This window comes from Vanacampus margaritifer, chromosome 18 (genome assembly GCF_051991255.1).
Source record: "Vanacampus margaritifer isolate UIUO_Vmar chromosome 18, RoL_Vmar_1.0, whole genome shotgun sequence".
NCBI classification, from domain to species: domain Eukaryota; kingdom Metazoa; phylum Chordata; class Actinopteri; order Syngnathiformes; family Syngnathidae; genus Vanacampus; species Vanacampus margaritifer.
In genome coordinates, this window is record NC_135449.1 from 15,590,607 (window position 1) to 15,617,772 (window position 27,166).

Sequence of the window (27,166 nt, forward strand, 5' to 3'; positions counted from 1 at the left end):
CGCCGGAAAACGCAGTGCACAACCGAGCACTTCTGCACAGGCGGACGTTCAATCGGACGACGAAGAGTACCCCAAGTCCAATGCATATTTATCGGAGGAGTGGGTACAGTCTGATCACGGAGAAGACACTGGTTCTGGACTACGATGCCACCATGAATGGAGTGGATAAGATGGATCAGAACATCTACCACCCGGTATAGGAATTGAAGGACATGAGGAAGCCAGACGTAACACCAGGTCATGATCCTGAGAGTAGACTTGATGGCAACATGGCCAAACACCCACTGCAGTATATACTTGCTATTCCCCGGAAAAAAAGGCCGGCAAGAAAGTGTAGCGTCTGCACGCGAAGGGGCAATCGCAGTGAAACTAATCTGTTGTGCAAATCCTGCTGCCTCTCCTTGCACGCAGGGGAGTGTTACACAAAAAGAAAAACTGTAGTTGAAACATCCACATAATTGTAAATAGTACCACAGTTGCACACATTTGTAAATAGTTTGCCAAATTGTTTTGTCAAATTGTTACACTGTTGAATGTAAATAAACGTATTTTGCTATCAAAAAACACTTTTTCATTGTTGGTGGTAGTGTTTTACAGAAGTAAAGCACTGTTTAGGTGTTTGTGGCATCATTCATGGGAAGAAAAGGTGTCAAATTCACTAGAGTGCATGAAATAATATAGTTTCACAAAAAGCTTGATTTCTCCGTATTTTGGTCCAAAACAGAGCATTTGGGTGAAACTAACCATTTTCTATTGTTGATTACTGAAAAAACGGAATGATGAAAGATGAAAGTTCAATCTTTCATTTGGTAGTATGTGTGTTTCCATAGTCCAAACACAAAATTTTCTGTGGACCTTGAAAGATCAGTCAAAATGCTTAAATCAACTGGCACCCACAGCATCCCTTTTCTGAAAACGCTTGGCAGTCAAAGAGTTAATGGGGCGGGACGTCCCGACGCAAGAGCGCCCCACGTCCAGCGATATCCTGGAAGAGTTGCAGAATGTGTAGACTTTTTATAATCACTGTAGGTTCCACGTTAAGAGCCAACCTTCAGTTTTGTAAATGACGTCTCCGCTTCTGTTTTCAGTCACGGGAAGAGGCTGATGGCCCGTTTGAGGAGCAAATCGGCCCGCATCCAGCGAGCCGCCGCCTTCGAACGCGTGCAACAAGCACCCGAGAGAGGAAAAAGTGCGGGAGACGAACGCCGTGATGATGAGGAGTCCACGCTGATGGAGTTGGCTGAGCTCCTCTCGGCTTCGGGGGAGCTGGAGGGCGACTCCAGCTTCCAGCGAGGAGACAAGGAGATTTTTTGAACCAAGAGGACGAGGTGACGATGCCGAAGTCTTTCTTCCTTCACAACATCAAACTCCATTTTTTAAAATCCATTGTCTCTCAATTCTAATTAGTTTTTTAATGTATTTATTTAAAGTAATATTTTTTTAAGGGGCGGCACGGTGGTGGACTGGTTAGCACTTCCGCCTCCCAGTGCAGAGGACGTGAGATCGAGTCCGGGCTTCGGCCTTCCTGGGTGGCGTATGCATGTTCTACCCGTGCTAGCGTGGGTTTCCTCCGGTTTCCTCCCACATTCCAAAGACATGCATAGCAGGTTAATTGAACACTTCAAATTGTCCATAGGTGTGATTGTGAGTATGGTTGTTCGTCTCTGTGTGCCCTGCAATTGGCTGGCAACCAGGTCAGGGTGTACTCCGCCTACTGCCCGAAGCCAGCTGGGATAGGCTCCAGCGCCCCCCCCCCCCTGAATGCGAATCCAAGCTGTTGTTCTTGTTGGCGTGTCATCAATTGGGCGTCTCACGCCAAGAAACTTGTTTAAAGCGTTCGGATCGCGTCTGATAAACAGTTTATTATTCAAAGCTTACCTTGGAAATGACAAAAATAAACATCACTGGCAAGTTTTCTTACTTTGCCTTTAATACAGCTTTTTGGTTTTGTTTGTAAATCCTTGTTTCAAGTTAAATGTATCTGTATTTGTTTGTAGGCGCTGAGGCGTGGCTGACGTCAGCCGGTCTGTGGTCACGTGATTTCCCCGAAATTTTGCCTCTTCCTTGTTGCCTCCACCGTATTTGAGCGGCACCTTCTGGTTTGCTTTGACGCGGGACTGAAAGGAGCAAAGCATGTGGACTTTGGACGTTTGGGTCCAGAATGACGGGACTGTAGGAGACCATCTTTTTTATTCGTTCCCACACGCTGAACTTGAGGTTGCCCACATGCTTGACTTGGTCCAGCAGAGCTCCTGAGAGCAGCTCGGGCTTGTCAGGCAGATTTTGGATTCTGTTCATCGCAGTCTTGATGTTCTTTATGAAGGAAACGGGCTCAGAGGTCAGCTGCTCCTCCGTGCTTCTGATCACGTCTGACACAGCGGCCATGTCTCTTTCGAGAGCCTCAATATTCTCCTTCAACATCAGAGTTTCCTCCTCCTCTTCCTCCCTCACAGCAGACAACCTGGCCTCCTCCTCAGCCTGCAGGAAGCGACGAAGCTCCTCGAAATCCTTCTTAATCTTGTTTTCCACCTGCTCCCTCTGGACCTTGATGTATGTCGCTTGTTCATTGCAGTCGTCTCTTGTCTCATTGTAATCTTTCAGTCTTTTCTTTACATCCTGCAGGAGTTTCTCTTTGTAATCTTGCGCCGCTTCATCAAGGGGACAGAGCTTGTGGCCAGTGTGTATTTTTGTAACCATGCAGATGAGGCACACAAGCTCTTGGTGGTCCAAACAGAAGAGTTTTAGTTTCTCCTTGTGCAAGCTGCAGATGTCCTTCGACTCCACTGAAGCTTGTGAAAGAGTTTCACACACGTTCCTCAGGGCCAAGTTCAAAGGTGGGGGCAATGATCTACACTCCGTCCTACAAACTGGACACAATCGATCTCCTTTCTGCTCCCACCACAGCTCCACACACGCACAACAGAAGCTGTCAGTACCTGGCAGCACGACAGGATCTTTAAAGATCTCCAAACAGGTTGGACATTGGAGATGGTCTTCAACTCTGCTGGCCATGGTCCTTGTGAAGACACCGTCTCATCTACAGCTTTCCAACATTCAAGCTCAGTAGAGCCGCAGTGCGTCTGTCTTAGTCAATAGTGAAGAAATTGCCAGATGTTGGTAAAGTCCGCAAGTCCACTTTCTGCTTTAGTTTTCTCACTTGACTGCAGCAAAAACCACACTGTTATCTGGGATCACACACAAGTGATTAGAATGTTGAAACAAATCACACGGAGTAAAACCAAGTGAAAAATCCAAAACAAAAACATATTAAGGTTTCACCAACAAGCTATGTAAAGCCACCGTCAACATAAAAGAACAAAGAAAGAAAGAAGTTGAAAGGCAGCCTTACCCTTCTTACTTTTCACGCTTGATGTGTAGAGATCAATGAAAAACACAAAAGGCTCTCACCTAAACTGCCGGCAAACTCGTGTCACCACATTACAAACCTCTCTATTTCTTTTGGTAAATAACTAACATTTCAAAACGGATATTAAAAATAGAAAAACAACTGGTTATTTGATTTTCCCGTGAGATAGGAAACTCTGCATTTTGGGTTCCAGGACAGCTCATTTGAGTCCGTTGGATCAACACAGAGTAATTTCACCTGGAGTTCAGCTCGTGCACTATCACTCTAAAAAGACCGCATGAATGGAGCCCCAATTTGACAAGTCACCATGGCAACGGGGAAGCAGAGGACGTTGTCCCCGTTTTTTTTTAGCCCTCTCGAACTGGAAATCTTAATACAATCGGATGGCGAATTTGAACATGTCTTTATGAAAAAGTGCTACACTCCAGCAGCTGCCAAAGAGAGGGAGGCAGCGTGGAAGAGCGTTGCTGCTCGGGTCAATGCGTAAATTTTAATGTAGTCTTTTGCAATCACAATAATATTACAGGGTAAACCTGCTAGAATGGTAGCTTATTAATTTATTTCATTTAGGTGCAATCATGCACTTGACAGCAACTTGAGAAAAAAAAACATTATTCAAATGGGTATAAGAAAAAAACTGAGCGTAACAATATATGCTGTGATGTGAGCGCATGACTACGGCTGGTAATGTTGCTAATGTAAGTGTTTGGATATTTTGTTTCAGTCCTCCGAAAGGACGCAGCTGGACACACACATCGTTATAACTCGTGTTAGTCTGTTTGTTTATTGACAAAGGACCAAAGGTTATAAACCTGGAACAAAACAGACAATATCACAATGATATAATGTCTTATTCTAATTATACAAATAAACGCACTGTTCATTGCGTCTGAATACAATCAACTACACAACCCACAATTCCCTACAAGACTGGCTCATGCGCACAATCGGCCCACCCTTGCCTGTAAATAAGTCTAACAAACGGACGGCTATCCATTCATGTCTCACACGGAACTCTTCTCAATGCAAGCACCGCATGCAACAGTCACAGCCAAACAAAACCCACACAATACAATAATTGACTATGTTTGGCCGCGATCGATCGCGTGGCCAATGCATACGTCCTCGTACTGGAGCGTCCACGACGTGCACATGAATTAAACTCCGCGGTTAATATCCATTAATGTTAACTAACATTTTCTGGAGTGGCAGAGAAGTATGTTCAAGTGGTGCAGGACATGTATGAGGACTGTAAGATAGTGGTGAGGTGTGCTGTAGGTGTGACGGAGGAGTTCAAAGTGGAGGTGGGAGTGGGACTACATCAGGGATCAGCTCTGAGCCCCTTCTTGTTCACTATGGTATGGAGGTTAGACAGGAATCTCCATGGACTATGATGTTTGCAGATGACATTGTGATGAGAGCAGGGAACAGGTGGAGGAGAAGCAAGAGGTATTGAGGTTTGCCCTGGAAAGGAGGGGAATGAAGGTTAGTCATAGCAAGACGGAGTATCTGTGTATGAATGGGAGGGACCCAAGTGGAAGAGTGAGGTTACAGGAAGAAGAGACCAAGAAGGTGGATGAGTTTAAGTATTTAGGGTCAACAGTCCAGAGCAATGGAGAGTGTGGAAAAGAATCGAAGAAGTGTGTGCAGGCATTCTGGAACGGGTGGAGAAAAGTGTCAGGGGTGATGTGTGATAGAAGAGTTTCAGCTAAAATGAAAGGAAAAGTTTATAAAACTGTGGTGAGACTAGCAATTTTGTTTGGCCTGGAGACAGTGCCACTGAGGAAAAGACAGGAGGCAGAGCTGGAGGTGGCAGAGATGAAGATGCTGAGGTTCTCTTTGGGAGTGACCAGGAAGGATAGAATCAAGAATGAGTACATCAGAGGGACAGCACATGTTAAAGGCTTTGGAGATAAAGTCAGAGAGGCCAGACTGAGATGGTTTGAACATGTCCAGAGGAGAGCTAGTGAGTATATTGGCAGAAGGATGCTGAGTTTCCAAATGCCAAGCAGATGGTCTAGAGAAAGACCAAAGAGGAGGTTTATGGATGTAGTTAAAGAGGACATGAAGGAAGTTGGTGTGAGAGTAGAGGATGCAGAGGACAGGGTTAGATGGAGGCAACTGCTTTGCTGTGGGGACCTCTGAAGGGAAGGAAAAGAAAAAGAAGTTAACTAACATGAAAACACAACGTTAAATGCTACCGCTACGAAAAATGCATATGCAAAACAAAATAGCATGGCAATCCGCGTTCATAAACGGTTACATACCGGCAGGCTTTGTGCTCCTGCTTGACAGTTCAGGGATGATAATGAAAGATGAACATCAGCTGTGCTAAGTAACCTTTGAGCATCCTTTCCACGGAGAAAATAAAGTTTGAATTTGTAAACGCATTAAACACAGAAAAGCATAATTTCTATTTAGATCTATTGAATTAATAAACAATAAAATGAGCAATTGTTGTGGGGATTAATTCGCCCATTAATCAAAAGTCTTAACAGTAAGAACGGATTAAGTTGTGTATGTAGATGACGGACTGTGATGTGAAACGGTACCATTCAAAAAGATAACTTGAAATGCCAGAACATCTATGCGCGACCTGATAACCATCTCACGAGGAATATTTAATTCCCTGTGCAGTAATGCTGCACCTTCATCAACGGGGTCATTGTCAAAAGGACATGCTATGTTCATGAAAAACTGTACTTTTAATATAGGCCTATTGACTTTTTTTTTCTTTAAATTTTTTTTAAATAACACACAGCAAAACTATGTCACGGCAAAACTGGACAGCTGATCGATCAGGTTAGGTTCATAGAGTCTGTTACTACGGTAACTGACCGAGAGCTTAAATGACCTCTTTTTAGGAAACAGGCTTAGAGTTACCCCTCTTTCTCTGGTTTCAGTTAACTCGCTTCCTGAAATGCGGAAAACTTAATTTCCCGCATTTCAGGTTTAACAGACTTAGAGTTTTCACTAAACCTGCTCTGTGAAACGGACCACCGGTAAAGTTAAGCGCAATTGTCAAAAATAGAGTGGTTAAAAATTTAGATTTTGAGATTTCTCCAAAAATACCCTTCTTAATGTCTCTATTTTCATTTCCCAGCAGCCAAAGGTTAAAATTGTAGCCAAAGTGTATGAATGAGATTAGCAGACAATGTGCATCATTGGCTAGTGCATGTTTTTAGCCGACTTGTTGCGTGTGTCTCAGGGAACTTACCTTGAAATAACCCTTGCCTTGTAATTATAACGTGCACGTCATTATAGCTGATTCACAGTAGGCCTATATAAAATGCACTTAGCAACCAAAAGAAGTCGAAAGTACACCGTAATGTGAGAGTTGAGCATCAAATTGAACAGAATACAGACGCACGTACGGCCGTTTTGCCCAATGACAACGGCAAGTTAACCCTTACTTCCCTTATTGACAATTCCGAACATCCGAGCATTTCTGATATTTCGCAGTACAAATGCTTCCTTTACACAGTGAAAATAAATTATGTATTGTATTACTTTTGCCTGTGACTAGCATACAAACCGGGCAGATTGTAATAGTAGTCAAGCAACATTTCATCACATTTGGAAATCCAAATAATCCTCGCAAATCAATGACAACGATCCAAAGTCCAATGCTTTTCAATGGGCTGAGAGCGTCATTTCACCGAGTAAGACCACGATTTTGACTTGTGACGTAAACTCAAAATTGCCCTTCCGCAAACCACGCCCCCAAACGGCCAAGGTCCGTCAAGCTCCACTCCTTTGAAATCCATTGCAAAATTGATCCACAAAACTATTGTCATCTTCAATAAAACCATACCAAACATAGTTCAACATGCAAAAAAGTGAAGCGATGTGCCTATAAATTGTGCAAATCTGACATAAGGAATCCACAAAGTGGAGAGATGTCTTCAAGGGATTACACAGTGTGGGTGGCTCCACCCCCAGCTAAATGTCTCTAAGAGAAACAAGCATTCCTACGTTTGCACAAAGGTAAGAGCCTGTAAAGTAGCTATAATGGGCTTGGCTAAAGCCATATCGCTAAACTAGCAACCGAACGAGTTAAAAGCTTTTAGCTCTGTTGTCAAATCCACTTTAGCTCTAGAGGTGAGATTATCCACAGAACTGGACATCAAAGTTATACTTACGATTATCAGGATATCATTATCATTGACCATTCATCACCCAAATTGCTGAGTCCTTCCACATTTTCGGCAAGTTCTTTCTGGCGTGATGCATTGTAAAAGTACACAAACTGAGAAAGACGAGCTTTACGGACGTAAACCTGCTTCAGTCTGAGCTCAGTCCATGTATTTTTAATAATCTTTTTGTCATACTGTACATAACTCGCTAAGTTTATCTTGATAATTTTTCTTAATGGTAGCTGGGTAACTTGCCGTCATGGTTTACGCTGGGTCTCATATTGGGAGCTCTGTAGTGCCGTTTCATCGATTTACACAAAGTGAACATAGCATCGTAACAGGCAGTTTGCATTATACGGACATATTACCCATTGTGCCGAAGAATCAATTGAAATTAGAGGAAAAATAATTTGCCAACTTCTGACTTTGATTGCTCCAAATATACAGCTGTGTAGACACACACATGAAAGATCCCAATAAAGGGGTTCGGGCTTTTCCGCATTTCCCACAATGCTTTGTTGGCAGCCATTTTAGAGAGGCTGTGCTTAGGCGTTTATTGTATTTGACCATTTAGTAATAATACCGACTACGTGTGTCGTTGTCAGCTGCTACAATCGGCATGGAAGAGACGCTTGTATTTCCGAAAACCTTTCAAGATGTTAAATGGGTTGGGTAAAAAATAAAATAAAAAATAAAATAGCCTGAGGTCCAAATATGAATATGCCGAGAAGATGCCGTGATCGTTACTCCACTCAGGCTTGTCGATCTGGTTCTTCTTGTAACGAATAAAAGCCTTCTTGTCTCGTGACAAGACAATTGAATCAGAACAATGGAAAATATTTTTTAATTGTCCTGATTCCTGTGATATTTTAATTTGAATGGAATGGATGACGTGTGAAATGGCAAGTGCTATTGTGAACACAGAGTTCCCATAAATGGAGCATCTCAAAATGGACAACCGCAGGGGATATGTTACTATTTTTAGCACAAAGGTCCAACCCCTTAATAAAGTGCAGCGCTAAAGGGTCCTCTCATTAAAGCATGTAGCTCTTAATAAAATTAGTGAAACTCTGTGTTAATGTAGTAGACTCAACTGTAAAAAATGACATCACGGAGAAGACACCCAGGAAACCTACCGTTAAAGAAATCATGTTTAAGATTGAAAGGTTTCAAAAAGAAAAAGGGGACAATTTTACACAAGCAAATTAAAGACAACAATTAAAAACTCTATTGGTGTCCAAAGATAACACTAGTGCTATTCCAAACTACCCCAAAAGATTCTAACAATTATGTCAAAAGGCTTCCAAGCTGCAAGTACATAATGCAATGCTCACACAGTTTGCTCTCTCAGGCGTGGAGCAGGGAAAGCATCAAATATTGGTTCACTCCAAAAGGTTCAACAATAAGAAGTAATGACATGGTTGAAAGATAATGGCATCACAAATGAAAATGATCAAATATGTTCATGCCAATGATGATGCTGTTCAAAATGACAATGAAAGTGAGAATACAAAAACATGTTGGTGGTAAAAATGCTGTTGATTCAACATCTGAGTGTGAAGATGATATTTACCCAGAGGACAGTCTAACAGTAAAAAGTTAATTGGGAGAAGCTAGCACTTCATCTGCTAGCTGCTTGCAAAGGAGACCTCAACATGGGGCACAAGAGGAGAAACTGAGGAAAATAAAGACGTTGGACATTGATGCACAGATTTCAGCTGCCGCAAGACTCTGTGCGGGAAGGCAGTGATGTTGGAGGGAAATACAGTTACTTCAAATGGAATTAATTCTTAAGTAAGCAAAGGACTTGAGGATATACAACTGGAATTCAACCTAAATACAGATGCATTTGTGCCCACAGGAAAACAAATACAGTAACTGTATCAAGGATCAACAGCACCACCTGTTTAATCTATACAAGATGTGGGCTACAGTAAAACCAAAAGTGACTGTCACTAATATGCAAATACAGTCACAGGACATAAGGCATACGGGTTACAGTGTTGTATACATTGTGTCTATTACTGTGGATGAGAGCACACACTCGCTTAGTATAGAAAAAATACTGTACATAAGCTAATGTTAGCTAGTAATTTGCATTTGAGTTTACCCAGCATTTAGTTGTTAGATGCATCATTGTTAGCAATGGACAATTCCGAGCTAACGTCACAAGTCCAAATGGCAGTTTTATTCGTTGAAAGGAAACTTTCCGCTGATTGAAAAGCATTGGATTTTGGATTGTTTCAATTTGATTTATGAGGATTATTTTGATTTCAAAATATGATGAAATGTCGTTTGACTACTAGAACAACCTGTCTAGTTTGTATGCTAGTTGCCGCGGCAAAAGCAATACAATATGTTGTTTGTTTTCACCGTGTAAAGGAAGCATTGCGGAATATCAGAAATGCCGACATGATCGTAATTGTTCACAAACAACATATATAACACTTAAAAAAAAAAAAAAAAAGTCTTACTTAATAAATGAATAACGACATGTTCTAAATCGCAAGCCCTAACGCGGGGATCGAACTGGGGCCACAGCCACGTTCTCCGGTTTGGGAGCGCAGAACATCACAAGTGTGCTAAAATTCTGAGGCCACCAAGATAGCGCAAAACCTTATTTGAATGTTCAGGAAGTAAATAATTTATTAAATAGGTGACATAATTTGTTAAAGTATATATAACAATAACACGCACACACAAAACCTGCCCTTTTTTCACAGCACTTTATGTATTTGACTCCATCACAATGATGAACAGAAAAGAAAAATCCAGTATTTATTTAAAAACAAAATGGATTCATGTTTAATTCTGGCCATGAGGAAAGCAGGTAAAATGTAAACAAATAAGAGTACTATACAATTTAGGCCCAATTGACTGTATGTTTTCCTTGATCTACTGTCTCACATGTTAGTTAGCCATTTAGCGCTGCTAAGCTGTTGTTTGCATTTGGTATTATTAGGCAGTTAAGTATACCCAGAAAATTAAATTTCCTTTCCGAAATATAAATTTTAGTAGTGATAGTAATACAACGTAAGAACATCATAAGAATGACGATAGAGTGCCTTGATAATTTGAGGACAGCAAAACCAGTTAATACATTACATTACACCATTAGGATAGCAAATTAGTCATTTTCTAAGCTGAACATTTTCCTTTGGAATTAACAGTATATTCGTAAAAGTAATATTTTTCAGATTCAATTACTGTATACATATATTCTTCATATTTTCATTTTGTCGCATTCAGATGTAAATATCTTTACATAACGTTGGGTAAACAATCGATAATAATGGAAAAAGTGCCCACTTTACCATCACAGCCTGATTGTCAGACATTACACGCTGTTTACAAGTTGCATTACTGTCATTAAACAAATAATTTATTCACAATTCTCTGTGTAAATATATATGATATGACATTTGTTAGTTTGCAAGCAAAATGAGCTGATAAAGCTGCCGGGATGAACAATTGTTCTCACAACATAGACACGCACACGCAAAAAAAAAAAAAAAAAAAAATTATTTGACATAATAGAAGGCAGTTACAGGAAAAGAATAGTTAATGTGTGTAAACATCAATTATGACTCAAAAAATGTGATTCTATATTTAGGATCAAATTAGAAAATATTACAAATTAATTAACATGTGATTACGTATTTCCATTGTCAAGCTACATAAACTGTAAGAGGCCTGTGCATATCAGTTAACTCAAAATGGTGCAGTAAGGAGCCAGTTATAAAATAACAAATGATCAGCAGCCATTTTAAAAGCACAATTAACACCCTTATAGTTCCATTGAAAAAAAAATGTGCGCTGTACTGTCGGTGAGAGGACCAACAGGAGATGCAATTCCACCAGCAAAGCTAAATAACTCAATTTGATTTAGTTACAGAGCAGTTTTGGCGCCCATTTTCACATTACTTCACTGATTCCAACTCCAATAATAGTTTGCTCTTGATCAAGGTTGCTTTGGGTTACATCATTAGGCTGTCACTCATTGCATGCCATCTGATTCATATCATCCAATGCGTGTAAAATGTTTCAAGTCTAAGTAGATGGATCAACCTGGACACTCCTATAAAATGTGAGTCAAATAGGTCAATATAGGTAATCACATGAAAACGTTGAAAGGACTCCTTTCCGACCATCTACACCAATGTCCAAAATAAACAAAAACAAAAGCCCATTCACTGCTGTCTTTCTCCATTCATGTCTCATTGAGACATTTGCTTTCTGTACAATATTAAAAACTTGACCATGATACCATCAATCAGAACTGTTTGGCATCTCAATTGTACCGCTTTATGACAACAAAAATGACACAAGTCATAAATGTTGCGTTAATGGCACTACACTCACACAGCTTTGCATTATAAAAATAACGTGGGAGGGCAAGGTAGCAAATATCTGAATCACAACATAGACTAATTGAAGAAGGGAGTGTTTTACAGCCAGTTATCAAAAGCAGCATGGTGAAATACATATTGTAAATGTCATAACAAGGTCAAGAGGTTAAAAATGAGCTTAAACACTGACCATGTGGAGATAGCACGAGGATCATCGGGCTGAGAAGAAAATGGCGTCATGGAAACTATTTTGTATGTATTCTTGGTGGTCATTACCTGAGTTACATCCCTGTTGACACTGAATTAAAAAAATAAAAATAAACACACAAAATGACAGCCCACTTTAAGTTTCAGAATAGCATGGCAGTAAAGTGTGTCAGTTTAAGCTTGAAAAAGTTGTATTTGCATTTTAAGTTCAGGATGGGATTCAAGCAACCCAAGTTCCAGTTCAAGGTAATGCAAAAGTTGTTAAAAATGCACTTGAAACCTAAATGAAGAACATCCAGTTAAAAAACATTTGTTATTCCGGGCCTAAATGTGAATCAAATTGCTTCCTTGCATTCACTGAAAGTTGATTTTCAAATTTTGACATGCCAGATTGCCACTAACTAACATAATGCTATATCAGATGGCAACAACAGGATATTATGGATCGCTATGCAATCATAGGTATTATCATCAGACACCAGAAAATTATAGTCAATTATCTGGAAATTGATATTTGAGGGCGACTTATATTTGTATTTATTTTGTTACTTATTTAAAAAATAGATTCCGTCAAAAACTGAATGTGAATGCTGAGAGATGTTAACCTGCCAAAATAATAAGAAAGTGCTAAAAATGCTGGTTAATAAAGTATGTTTCAATTCCAAAAAGCGTTATTGTCACAGGTGGCAAATCCTTGCCACAGTTTGGCTTTAGCTCTAGCGCCCATGGTGCTTGTTTACTTTTTAGCTAGCTCCCTAGCGAGCTGCATGGTTCTGGTTTACCTTTTTGGAAGCTAGCTAGCTAGCATCAGGGGCTAAAGCCAAACTATGGTTGGGTTTTTACTTTCTGGACCTGGATTTGCCTTCTCTGGTTGTAGTGTAGTATGCTTTGTTGTGTAGAGGTGCACTTGTAGTCAGTCATATGATTGGTCTACATCGACAACAAAGTGTCCCTTTCTGTTTCAAATGGAATATAACAGTGAATTTTGATGTAAACAAGCAGCAACATATTTATGTATATAAAAATAAAAATAAAACATTCAAAAAAAGCAATATAGTTTGTCAGCACATGACAGTTAAGCATTTGCGGTTTTTGATTTGCCCTTTGTATATATAGTTTTATATAGTTTTGCTGCTGTTATGCATTGATAAAAATCAGAATAAAAAAAAAACACACACATTTTGATGCATTATGGCAGTGAAAGCTTGTCTCTCAGCATCCACCCAATTAAGCCCAACTCTAAAACTGCTATAAATAGTATCAAATAGTTACTATGGTAAAAACAACACAGAAAAATCTCTGGCTCACTCAGGATTTGAGATGTTCTGATATACAGTACAACACAAACCTAACAGTTTTTTTTTTCTCTCAGTGGCCTCAATATAAAAATAGACTTGTCAAATCCAGTGCATTTCAAATGGACTACAGGCAAAGTAGGGTCACATTTTGGAGCTTGTGTAACGTGAGTCAGCGTACCCGACGACTACTAATGCCTCTAAGGGATTGGTTAGTGCATCAGCATTTGTGACTTCCACTTGGAAAAAATGCACACGCGCGCACATCGCAATCGGGTGAGATGATGATGATGGCGGTTCCATGATTAAGGGGGGAGAGTGGGCAGGTAGGTGGAGACAGTGGTTCACTTTTAACAAGTATGAAGGTAAAGCGAGGAACGAGTCTAATCATCATCACAGAGTATCTGGTTCAAGACGCTAAGCAGGTGTTTGAGGCCATAAATGTAGCCGTGATCGGGGCTCTCGCTGGGGAAAACGTGGGCAAAGTCGATCATCTTCACCTCTACTTGTGCGTTTCCTTCGCTCAACCCCGTCGCCTCGCCTCCACCTGGCACGCTATCCTCTTCTCTCCCGCCGCTATTCGCTCTCTTTCTCTCCACGCCCTTTCCTTCAAGTTGGGATTTGTTTCCGTTTCCGTTCGGTGGTTGCCGGGACAACCACGTCGAGTTGTTCTCCACAGAAGCTGGTTGGCATGGTGTAGTCCCCAAAGTGCCGTTGTCTCCACTGCTGCCTTGACGGTGAGTCTTGGCACAAAGATGGAGGCCATCTTTCCTGCGATTGCTGTAAACAGAGTCTCGGGTGCAATCATGGGGCAGCGCCACCTCAATGTTGTTGTTGTTGTACTCTGCCATCTTTTCATTCTTTTCCCCTACTCCCTGTTGACGCTCATCCTTGCCATCCCAACTCTTGCCTACGGCAGCTGGGCTGTTAATGGGGGTGTTGATGAGGGGGAAAGTGCTCGAGGAGGGGAGGCCCTCGTAGACAAAAAGAAGAGAGCTGGCGTAGAAGACCAGTTGACGCTGAGACTCGAACCAGTGGAGAATATTCTGCACTCTGCGAATGCTGGCCACCACTGCATCCTTCCTCAGACAAATGCCGTTGTGGAAGAATTTAGCTAAGCCTGGAGAAGAGAAGAAAGAAAAGGCCTTGTTCAGACTGCAGGAACTTCCACAACATTGCTCATAACACAAGTTCCTATGTGTCATGTCAGATATAGACACATGGACACAATTGTTGGTACCCCTCTCTAAACTAGACGTGCAATTTCTGGAGAAATTGCGTGGGAATGCTGAAAGCTGAATGCTAATATTTGAATGCATGTGAAATGTTTTATAATAATAATAATACTAACAATGTGAAATGACATTGAATATAATGGATGTTAATGATTATTATACTAAAATTGGAGTTGTACTAAAAATCTGCCCCAACCAGGATTTGAACCCTGGTCTCCAGTCTTTTGCTTTAACCACTGGACTATTGTTGGGTTAGAGAAAATCTGTGACATGGGATGAAATTGTATTTAATAATGCTGTATATTACTGAAAAACTGTCATTGAATTTGCTGAATGCCATGTTGAATGGGTCAATTTTAGGAGGACAGAGGTGTGCATTCTGTCAGTCCATCATTTGTCAATCATTAGCAAAACAGCCGTCCGTCTGTAATTGACCCAGTTAGTGACAATTACACTGATGGGTGAAACCACAATTGTTTCATTTTATAAACTGTGACGATTTTTTGTGTAACATTGCAAATGTAAATAAATAAAATTGTTTAAATATTAAATCAATATTATTATTCCTCAGAAATTGTGTGCTTCAAAAAGTCGAACCATAAAATATGTTTTAAAATGTTACGTATGTAAAACTGAGTCAGTTGCTGGACAGATAATGTATTACACAAGTAAAAGTAAGCTCATGGGTCTTCTTCGCCTGAAGACTTCCATACATTTCCCCGTCACTTTTATAAGGCGCTCCCCCTAGCGGCCTGCAAAGTAATTGCTCAATAAGTAATGAACAATGGAGCCGGATATTAACTACTAATATTGCGATACTTGCGTAGGTGTATCGATAATCTATCGGGAGACAAAGTATCACGATATCGATATATCGTCACACTCCTAGTTGGGAACATTTTATGGCTCTTTGGTTTTCACTGCTGAGATTGCATAAAATGTTAAAGGGAATAGATGTAACGTTGAGAATTAGGAAATAGCAGAATGTCAGGGTTTTCATTTTAGCAGTAATTGTACAATACAAATGACTTATGACACACAAATATACCATCTTTAATGGTGTCCTTCAACAGTCCCCTCCCATAGTGCTGGTCAAACGTGTCAACAGTGTCACTGCACAGCTTGTAAACCTGTCAGGAAAAAAAGCAATTGAATATACATCTACAGGTACCTATTTAGTAGGTACTGTAATATATTCTTTAATATTATCCGACCTTTGTGAGGAAAAAGCGGTTAAGAAAATGGATGGATGGATTAGTATCCCACAAGGGACAGCAAAGTGTTTCAAATGCAATCTAATAACTTTCTTCCTGTGTCAAGAAATAGAATGAACTGTGGTATGATGGCACCTAGTGGTTTAATCCCGTAACAACGTGCACACTGTCAGAGGATAAAAACAGAAAATAATAAATAACACTATGCGAGCTATTTGGCTGAAGTCAGCATTATGGTTTTGATTAATAGTGATACATAACATATAAACAAATACATTTACTTATAGAATGGATGTGATCAGTCTTTTTTGGGTTAAACATTCCTCTCAAGCTACAGAAAGAGTTTGAAATGCTGTGATGGGAAAAAGTCTTGTAAAACAGTATATCTGAGACAACGTCACTTCAGCATGACATTAAAGTATTACCTCTGGGCATGTGTGAAGATTTTTCCTTAGCTTTTTGTGCATTTTTTTTTAAAAACATTTATACAAAAGAAAGACTTGTGCTAAGTGAAAAACATTGGGACTAGAAAAATAATAGTTAAGTATATCCTGGATGTTTTGTGAAGTGAACTAGCATGTGAAGCTTTAACAGGTATAATCCTATGGTATTCAATGTGGAACTTCGTTTTTTTTCCAAAGTGTGTGACAATTATAAATGTTGAGAGACATGCACCTTCATTAAATTATGCTTAAGCCGTAATGTCTCATCTTGCTCAATATTCTGTTTTTGGTGGTTTCCTATGGAAGCATTGCAGTGCCACTTCAGGCCTGGCATATAATACACTGTTTTGAGCATCATTTTTGTTTCCTTAATTTATTTTAAACATTTAATTCTTAGGCACTCAAACAATAAAGTAAATAATATGTTTCCTTGAAAATAAATAACTACAGTAATATAGATTAAATGTATATGTACCCCACTCACTGGTGGTAGGGTGGTACAGCACTTAGACCAGCAAAAAAATTGATAAATAAAATAACACTGTAAAATGTTTCTAGGTTCATTACGGGGAGTTCAGTTAAAGGGATACTGTATTAATTTTGCAGTTTTCATCAGTAAAAAGTTAATATTTTGTCTATCATGAATTTGATAACATTACTTATCATGTCTGCGAATGGCTGGCAACCAGTTCAGGGTGTACCCCGCCTACTACCCGAAGTCAGCTGGGATAGGCTCCAGCGCCCCCCGCGACCCTTGTGAACACAAGCGGTTAAGAAAATGGATGGATGGATACTTGTCATGTTCATGTACAATTAACACCTTTAAAAATGCATTTTACCAATTGCTGTCGACTGAAAATGACATCACGTGTTGAGGGCTGAGGTAACAACATGCCTAACGTTTACAAGTTGATTCGTTCATTCATTCAATTCATGACTCATGATAGACAAAATATTAACTTTTTACTGATGAAAATAGCGAAATTAGTAAAGTGACCCTTTAATGGTACTGTATATGGCAGGTTTTGATATCACTACTACAAACTAGTACATTTAACTGTGCGCCTCTATTACTAAATTGTAACTACACAGAATATTTCTGGTAAGGCTTTTAATACAACGCTTCAATGGCCGAGGAATTAAAGTTCAGGGCAGTACTCTTGTCGAGCTTAGTTGTAGCGTTTACTGTATTTTGCTAATTGTAGAAAGCAGTGGATGAAAACTGCAAGCACAAAGTAAATGCTTTTCAAACGTGCATATGTGATGTTCAAGGTCAACTAATATAGGCTATTCAAAAGCCTCTTCATTTATGTAGGGAATGTCAAAACAGCAAAGTGCATACATATTTCAGTTAATTTACTTTGACATAATTTCTGAATATAGCAATAAAATTTGCACAAGACATGGCCGAAACATTGTAAACTCATAATGAAACTTATTACATAATTGTAAATGACTCATGATTTGTTTGTATACTGACGACATCTTAAAGCAAACAGGAAATGATAAATATACAAACAAGGGAAGGGAATGGAAACAAAGTGATAAATGTTTAAAATACTGCATTTGACTTGTTTCCTTTCAAAAAGATAAGATGTACTATCAGTCTTTCCTGTCTTCTCCCACCCATGTTGACCCAGTAATCACAGTACACTATATAATGATGTGTGTGCGTTTTGTTTTTCCATGTGTGGGTGTTACGTTAGTGCTCGGTGCATAAAGTAAAAGAAACAACACGCTTATCTATTTTATCCAACGGTACAATTGTGGAATTATAATACTGTCAGGCACTGTTCTAAAACAATATATATGGCCGGTTGGACCTCAAATTAATTGTGTGTGTGGCAGCCAAAGTGGGCTGATAACTCATGGATCACTCGTGCAATGCAACAGGTTCAATTAAATACAGTAAGTTGAACGTGATTCGCAAATCCTCCTATTTTTATTTAACACAACATCATTGTTAATTAATCAGACGTTATATCTGTTCTGACTGTACAATAAAATATATTTTTCAAGTTTTTCATACTCTTGTTAATTAACATAAAAGTGGACAAATATGGTTACCAAATACAAATGTGGTTGCATCATTTAGTTCATTGATAAGTAATTTGATAGTTGAGTTGTTGACGCAGCCATGCCATCGGACTTGGAAATGCCGGTAGACGGAGGAAAAACACGACACACAGCTTTTGCGTTTGGCCTGCATGCAACTCAATTTGTGAATGAGTGGCAGCCATTTATTGAATAAACACCGGTGTGTAACCCCGCCCACACTCCCACAAGTAGGTCACTTCAATTAAGAACACCCGACAACAATTCAACATGAGTGATTCTTAAAGTTAAAGTTAACAGTTACAGTGAAAAGGAGTGTGAAACATTGAGTCATAGATTTGTGTTGAGGTAATTTTCTGCCACTAGGTGGCATTAGTGTAAGGGTTAAAGCAATTTTTTTTTGATTTGACTGACTTTTTAAAAAATTTAAATTGACGACAGTCAATTAACACAAATTTTACAGGGAATTTTGCAGGGTAGTACGGCGCACACTGATTCTCTTTAAATAATAATATTCAGGCATTAATCAGGGAAGAAAAATGTGACAAGTATACAACAGCTCTAGGAGGGTAATTGGGAATGCAAAAAAATCCTCTCTTGACTGTTTTACTGTATTTTGACTGCTTTTGCAAGGCCCACAGAATATTGTTCTATTGCCATAAAAACATGGAACCTACCAATAGAAAGATTAGTCTATTCTTTCATCAGGAAAAAAGTATAGTTTGTTCTGTTTTCGTTTTGCAGCAATTAGCATAAAATATAGCTAAATTCCATAATTATTTACTAATCTATTTAGAAATGTGAGTAAAGGAGCTTTTTTTTCAACATGGCCCTGGTTTATCTCTTTTACGCTGCTTGCCACCTACTGACCGTTGGTTGCCACCTACTGTGTAATAACTACCATTTCTTCAACCGTTCTTTGCAGTTGAGAGGCTGCATCAAAGCCTTCTGTATGCTCTAGCATAAAAAACAACAACATAAAAATGTATAAATACGTCTTTGGGACACTTCAAACATTTAAAATAGAACATATTTGTATGTTTTGGGGGAGCAAATGAGTTAAAAACATCAATTTGATGTATTTTGAGGGATAAAAATCAATCAGAGTTAAGAGACAGTATCAATGTATAATAAAATATCTACCTAGACATGGTCATGTTATGCTATATAAGCAGGGTTTGGAGGCTTAACTTCAAAATTGTATTCTTCTGATACAGTTTCTAGTTGTTAAAAAAATAAGTTGTTATTAACGTAATTCAATCACTATACTATTAAAATAATGTAACTTGGACAGTAAAAGTGGACCCCAACTATTTGCAGGGGTAGAGACTGAAAATCCATGTGCAATTGACACCCATTTATATATATATATATATATATATATATATATATATATATATATATATATATATATATATATATATATATATATATATATACTGTATATAAAGAGAGAGAGAGAGAGAGAGAGAGAGAGAGAGAGAGAGAGAGAGCGAGAGAGATTATTTTAATACAATTTAAGGCCTTAATTTGGTCGAAATCTATTTAATGACTTTTAATACTTTTTAATGGCCCGTGGAAACCCTGAATATATTTCCATATTGAGAGAATGGGGTGAAATGTGTTTCTCAAATAATATTTTTTTTTCAAAACAGACCGTTGAAATCATACTCACCCTCATGCCAAGGACCAGGAAGCCTATCTCCTCCATCAGTGGATACTTTCTGATCTGCTGCTGCCTTTTCTCCTGTGAGGCGAATGGATCGTAACTTCGCTGGCCCAGCTTCACATCCATGATGCACGGCTTGACGAAGCGTTGAGTCACGTCCTCCAGCTTCATGTACAGGTCTGTGGCAGAGACAATGTTGACCAAGCAGTCCATGGCGCCAAATTAAAAAAAATTGCTTAAACTGAATAATTTGTTAATCACTAAATTATGAATAAACTCATCAACTCAATCTTGTATAATATATTGTCACCTAACATATAAGCAGATGTGCAAATATAGTTTTGTACCATTGGGTGCATCAGGAGAGGACAAAGTGCCGTAATATTTTGGGAGATGTGCCTGGAGCTGAAGAAGGCATGGATCACAGCAATCATCTGCATATACCTAGTCAACAAATAGAGCCAAATATTATTACTCAGTTCAGTTGTGTGTTACTTTTCTATGCAGTAGGTTTGCATACACAGTATGTGCATGCATTCAGATGAGTATTACCATGCCGTAAAACTGCATCTCTCTTGGTCCTCTAGGTGGAGGCTGGAGTTGCTTCAGGACTGTTCCATCTGGATGTTGCAGAATCCCTTCAACAAATAAACAAACCAAGAGTATGGATCTCAGAACACTGATGGTTATTAAAAAAAACTAAAACAACACAGATGTCCTGAATGAGCTCAACATTTTGAATTTGGAATGGTTTGAATTGGTTGAAAATATGGAAGGAGGAGGTCAAATAAAATTGCTAACTTTCAGCATTAATTTTGAAGATGGAATACTTTAATTATAATTGAATTAGTAGAAAAATACGGAAGAATGAGTTTCATTTAGAAATGTCTTCATTCATGTCAATTGTCTTTTCAATAAAGATGCAGAATTATGGGACAAGTGGAAATTTGCGCTCATCTTCACATTCTGTCAACCAAATCTGGATGTGGCTTACAACACTTACAAATACTCACAGTCATCTGACCAGATGAATAACTGCTGACACAATATATGCGAGCTACCGTGAACAAAGTAAGACATATAGCATGTCATCTTTCATTCCTGCCTGAGATTTCATAGAACCCTTGACTGAAGCCAAATCTATCTGGTCCAGTTTTACAAACCCAATTCCAATGAAGTTGGGAAGTTGTGTTAAATTGTTAAAAGAAAAGGTGATGTGTAACAGTGTAAAACATGACCCAGTCACAGCTTTTTTGTAACATGTTGCACTTGCAGCCATACAATTCTAAGTTAATTATTTGCTAAAAATAATAGTTAAGCAGTTTGAACATTTAATATATTGTCTTTGCAGTGTATTTAAATAAATATAGATTGAAAATTATTTGAAAATCATTGTATTCTGTTTTTATTTGCGTTTAACACAAAGGCCCGACTCACAACTTCATTGGAACTGGTTTTGTACAATCTAAATGATAACAAAATGCTTGATTTGGTTGAGACTTTGTCATAGTTTATAAAACACAGTGCAATATATCAAGTTAAATGTAGAAAAGGAAGAAGGCAGCCTGGGAATGTGTACACTATTCTATATGATAGGCATGGAGCCTCAACCAACACTGCAGATTGATGTTAGTGTAAATCATTTCTGACAAAGCAACATATTTCCCCTTTCAATCCACAATGATGTGCATATAAATTGCTATACAACATTGCCATTAACAGAGTATGAGTAATGCAAGCAAGTTCAACAGTCAACCTCTTGCTACTGTTGGGAAAAAAATGTGTTCTGATTACTCCTACGATTATAACTACATTTTCATTTCAGCAGTCAAGATGGAGGCTGCGTGGGAAGAAAAATGCAGATTCTTACTTATTCTGGATATGCTGGAGATTAAGTTTACATAGGAAATGTTGAAAGTGTTATCAGGCTATGATTTATTATGAATGTGTTTATGGCTCAGAAAAAGAAGATATACTGTATGTAGATAAACTGACAATTAAGGGCTTTATTTTACTAAAGGAGAAGTGATTGCTTGTAAAAGTTGTTTGAGCAAGTAAATTATGTGGAAGGCTGACTGGAATACTGTATAATTTGTATTTCGATTCTACTGCACATTTTCCTGTTTGCTCTTTTAGCTCATTAGATTCATTTTACAGAAATAAAATTTGACAGTTTTAAAATGAATAACTGTTACAGATAACTCCTTGCCCCATCTATCAATGATTAATGCTGGGAAAAGGGGGGCTTTTAATTACTTAATTCCAATAATACAGCGTATGAAACTAGGCTATACAGGAAGGCATTTATCTTTAATTTGGTCATTTTAGTCTAAAAATACTTTGAAAACTAACACGTTTTCAAGTTAAAAAAAAAAGGTTCTTAGTTAGATGTAACACATCTAGACATCAGACTGAAGGAGTCCAAAGGTACCTTTTGAGGGCTTTGCCTGATGTGTTTAACCACTCTTGTAAACATTCGGGCTATTCAGGGATAAAATCCCTATGTCGTATTAAACTGCAAAAAATGGATGGATGATATCTAAATCACAAGATATCTGGCCCAACGTGGCCAAGGTATATGATCATATCATCATGTTTCCCTTGTCAGCCCTCTAATAATTATTGCGCCCTGGAATTTGAATATTGTAGGTGTTTTTGTAAAGATTTGCAGTTTGGGGTGTGACGAGTAAGTGGCCATTTGTTGTAGACATGCATCACATGGTCATATACTACATCTATTTAAGTTTATAGTCGAAAAATGTCATTTACTAGATTGCCAGTGAAAATGTGTCTTGACCAAAGGTAGCCTGGACCAAGAAAATAAATGTCATCAACTTGGGCCTCATCTAACATGGCAGGAATTCATTAATGTGACACAGCAAAGATAAATGCACTCCTAAGTTACATTTCTATAATTGCTTTACATGCAAAAGTAGTAAAAGCAGTTTTATTGTATATTTCAACCCTAATGTGTTTATGAAAGCTATCATATAGACCAAGAAATATATCTTCCGCTTCAAGAAACCTTTAAATGGTCCTACATGAGTTCCCATTTGAGCACATCTGAACAATACCTATGGAGGTCAATGCATGTGGAGGCTTAGGCAAACAAGCAATGGGAGGAGCACTATCATGTTCAGTCAGCAGCAATACAGGATGAGCAGGATTCCACTATTTGTTCAACATTGCCTGCTGAGTCTATTACTTCAGTGTATGCAAGCTGCGTTAATGATTATTCAAGACCAAGCCCACAAATAAACCAAGATAACATCATGCTGCTTAACTCAATGTGACTTTGTTTCAACAGATAGCGAGGAGACGGGCAAGTATCCCTCGCAAAGAAAACACATTTCATTTTAGACTGCTTTAGTAATTCATCTGCATTTGTTTGTCATCCCAATCATTCATTTAAGGGCTATGTTCATCTTTTAAATATGAGCAAATTAATAAAAAAAGTATTCATTTATTCAGAATTTAAGAAACATTTACTTAGTAGCAGTCACCCAAGTTGCTGCGATAAGAAAGACCCCTGGCACAATAATGTTCAAATTCAACAATCATGTTTCCCCAATGAACCATCGTTGGTCAAATGACAATTTTTTTTGTTGCTATTTGCTAAAAGGTGTGTCTAGGAAAGGATCAATTGAATCTATATATTTATCAATCACGTGACCCCACCACCAAAAATTATCCAAGTTCTTAAAAATGGGATTGTCATTTCTTTTTTATTTTTGTTGAAGTGGGAAAAAATATATATTTAAAATAAGAAATCAATTTGTGTGTGTGTGTGGCTGGGATTTTATTTTAAGTAGGTGCCAGGACACACACACACACATATATATATATATATATATATATATATATATATATATATATATATATATATATATAGGCAAAAGAAAACTCAAAATCCTGATTTACTGCCCCCCCTCAAACTACAGGCAATACATTTGATTGTATAAAATTAGTTTGTTCTTTAGCATTTGTTCAGCTTCACAAAAGAGAAAATCTGTCAAAAATTTTGTTTTTTTTTCTCTAGTTTTTTTTTTTACATCATTATCTTTGTCTTATGTTGTAATGTGTTAATATGTAAAAAAAAAAATCATTTTTAATTTTTAAATAAAAAACAACTTGTAAAAAATGTGTCCTAACAGGTCTCCTTTATAATAATGGGGACCTACTTTGACAACTGCCACCTTAGCACACTGGTAAATATAGTACAAATGGAGCTGCCATGCTATTGAACCCAAGCACACACAAATAAATTGTGAATATTCTGAAGTACTTCCCTATGGTTCATTGAAAAAAACATAACATTTTTGTGGGTGAGAGATTTGATCTGATGACTTGCTTATCAAAATTGGATGTAAAAAGGTGTGTGCCAAAATAATTAAAGGATGGAAGAATCTGACTTCACCAAGGGTCAGCACAGCGGTTCGATTAGGTTGAATTTAAAACCTGATTAGTTAAAGAAACAGGACTCCCATTGCTATTATAGTTTAACAATTAAATCAGCCAGCACCACTAATTCCAAAGGCAGCACATAGAAACTCAAATTGGATTTTATTTATATATATATATAAATATATACACATACATATATATATATATACTGTATATATGTGTGCGTGCGTGTGTTTTAAGTCATGATATTTACCTATTGTTTCACATAGTGACTGAAATGAACTAATTAGAAATAATTAACATTATTGTTATGCTTTCTGTTTCTGTGAATAACCAGCTTTCCAATGATACTGGTCTTTTGAAAGTAGGATAAAAATAAAGAAAGGCATGAACCTAAAATCTCAAGCCTCACTGGCTTTACCACAAATTAGTACATTTTTATTGGTTTTAAGAGTCATGCTTTTCTTAATATTTGTCACAGAAAAATTATACTTACCACTGGAATAGTCCTATAACGCTCATGTAAATAAATTGATCTTTTAATTTTTACACAGCCACCCACACAACTGGATGGAAGTCATCTCGGGGTGCACCTGTACTTACCCACTTTATCCACTCCATACTTGTGACCTGCGACCTGATGTGACAACGGCACGCAGCCATTCAGGTGAGCCGGTCCTTGTGGTCCAATTGGCCGATGACCGCTCATCTCTTTCGTTGATGCAGCGGGGGAGATGCACGGGGTCATGTTGACCCCGACAGCGGGACTCAGGTCCAGTCTACCGAGAGCTAAAGAGGACTCCATCATCACTTGATGGTGGTGACTTGCTGACATTTGTAATAAACAACGGGCCCCAACAATCTTCGTTCTCAACCAAAATGCATATATATTTCAAAAGGTAGCTCTCTATGGATTCACATACTTATTAGATTACGTAAGCAACGCCCCAGATGCAGTTGCAATAACGTGTTTGGACGTGAGGTTGTGAAGTCTTTAGGGAAGTGGTCCAATCCAGACGAAAGCAAAGACAGAGCGGCTCCGTTCGCTGCTTTCGACTCCCGGTAGCAACTTGAGGGTCACGTAGGACAACACTGTTATCCCCCGCTGTGACCTGCGGTGAAGCAGAGCTCCCGAGGCGCGCTGATTCAATGATTTTCATATCTTGATCAGCAGCATAAATACAATCTGGCCACATCCCACTTCCTGACAGTGTCTGTCAAAGGTGAACCAGGCACGATTTCCGCTGAAGGACTTCAAAATAAAACCAAAAAGAGGCGTCGTGTGGTGAATACTGTGGAACGACGTGAATTAACTTGTCAGTATCAACGGTTTCATAATATTGCACCATTTCAAATGTAAAATTCATGAATTCATACTATAAACGTTCACGAAGCCACAGTTCCTCTTCAACTGGTGCCATTGACTAATGTTACGACACATTCAAGTGGTATGTAATTCCCATCAACAAAATAAAAAGCAGACTGCACTAAAGAAGAGTAAAACGTACCAGAATTAAGAAAACGGTCTAGTAGTCCAAATGTTAATTCCGAAGTCAGATATGAGTTGAACAAGCCGTACGCCCACCTCAGGCCTACCCTTTATCAGTAAGACGAAACAACACCCTCGTCATCGCTAAACCTCTATTTTAGCGAAGGTGCGTGGGATACAGCGGGAAGATTATTATTATTATTATTATTCTGGAGACGATATCCACTGTTTTGCAACATTACCATATTTTCACTCCTTTACGGCAGCCGTGTAAAGTCCCCCCGCCGGCCCGCCCACAATGAACTTCGACAATCACTTAAAATACACGACAAGTACATACAGTACAATAAATTGAAATTCAGTTTAGCACTATCATTATTTTCCTAAACCTGTAACTGTCACGGTGAAAAATGCACAGATAAATCAAACCTAAAAAACTCTTACCCGTCGTCCCCCCCCCCCCCCCCTCTAGCTATCAGTTAGAAATACATACAGTACAAATACAGTATATTCTGAATACATGTTCACAGATACGATTTTGTTTCGTGTGCAGTGTGGAGACTGCCGTTATCTCTGCAATGTGTATGTAGATTGTTTGTACTACAAGTCCTCTGCTATAATTGCCCAATTATACTTATCTGCTGGAAATGCAATCCACTCTAATTGGGATGACATTTTATAAACACAGATAATAGGTAAACACAGTTGATAGGGAATGCACTGTATGCATTTGTCCATAACAACATAAGAGGTTTACGCATGCTTCTATCTGGTATTGCATAAATATTTCAGAAAGAGTTGCTACAGAGTTCAGTAAGAAATAAAAATAATAAAAAATAGAAATTAAAAACTAACAGATTATGCAAACATTTGCCATCAGTGTTTGTAATACTTCTCAAGTAAGCTACTCATTGGTTTCTTGAAGACAACATAATTCTGTTAATTGTGTCATGTTATCTTAGTTTTGGACTGTTCTACTGGACAATCTACATCCCAGTTAATGTTATTTTATGAGTCATATTGATGGAAGGACCTTTAAAAAGACACCTGGACAACAAATACAGCATAAAAAAGAAGCATATTACATGCAGTATTGTTTTCCCTGAATAAACAGCAGTCATGTGCATGTTATGATATTTGTCACTTTATTTCCCACACAAATGGAAATGCTTTCTTGAGAAGCATTGTAACCTGTAAGAAGAATGAAATTTGGCTTTAGTTTTACTCATTAGCATTTTTGTCAATTGCAAACATGCCTTTGTCGTGCAACCCTACTAGAGGCTTATTGTTTATGTAAAATTAC

The 27,166-nt window shown here is 38.4% G+C and overlaps 4 protein-coding genes across 4 annotated transcripts in view; 2 read left to right on the forward strand and 2 right to left on the reverse strand.

Moving 5' to 3' along the window:
* The window catches only part of naglu (N-acetylglucosaminidase, alpha), a 42,602-nt gene extending 41,388 nt beyond the window's left edge, over positions 1 to 1,214 (forward strand). Inside the window, exon 7 of the transcript XR_013289271.1 lies at positions 1,089 to 1,214. The gene's annotated coding sequence lies outside the window, so the exon portion shown is untranslated. The remainder of the gene's footprint in view (positions 1 to 1,088) is intronic.
* A 528-nt stretch (positions 1,215 to 1,742) lies between these two features.
* Positions 1,743 to 3,159, reverse strand: LOC144038705 (E3 ubiquitin-protein ligase TRIM35-like). The gene has a single exon (XM_077551395.1). It carries the CDS (start codon positions 3,010 to 3,012, stop codon positions 1,972 to 1,974), a length of 1,041 nt encoding a protein of 346 aa, XP_077407521.1. The 5' UTR covers positions 3,013 to 3,159; the 3' UTR covers positions 1,743 to 1,971.
* A 747-nt stretch (positions 3,160 to 3,906) lies between these two features.
* On the forward strand, positions 3,907 to 22,217 carry LOC144038707 (uncharacterized). Its single transcript, XM_077551396.1, has 3 exons — positions 3,907 to 7,354; positions 19,957 to 20,147; positions 20,558 to 22,217. Exon 1 carries the CDS (start codon positions 4,847 to 4,849, stop codon positions 5,510 to 5,512), a length of 666 nt encoding a protein of 221 aa, XP_077407522.1. The 5' UTR covers positions 3,907 to 4,846; the 3' UTR covers positions 5,513 to 7,354; positions 19,957 to 20,147; positions 20,558 to 22,217.
* ipmkb (inositol polyphosphate multikinase b) lies at positions 10,211 to 26,049 on the reverse strand. The gene is made up of 6 exons (XM_077551394.1): positions 24,978 to 26,049; positions 20,523 to 20,608; positions 20,318 to 20,414; positions 19,977 to 20,149; positions 15,638 to 15,719; positions 10,211 to 14,474 (listed from the first exon to the last, which is right to left on the reverse strand). The coding sequence occupies exons 1-6, from the start codon at positions 25,207 to 25,209 to the stop codon at positions 13,738 to 13,740; spliced, it is 1,407 nt and encodes a 468-aa protein (XP_077407520.1). The 5' UTR covers positions 25,210 to 26,049; the 3' UTR covers positions 10,211 to 13,737.
* Between the last annotated feature and the right edge of the window lie 1,117 nt (positions 26,050 to 27,166).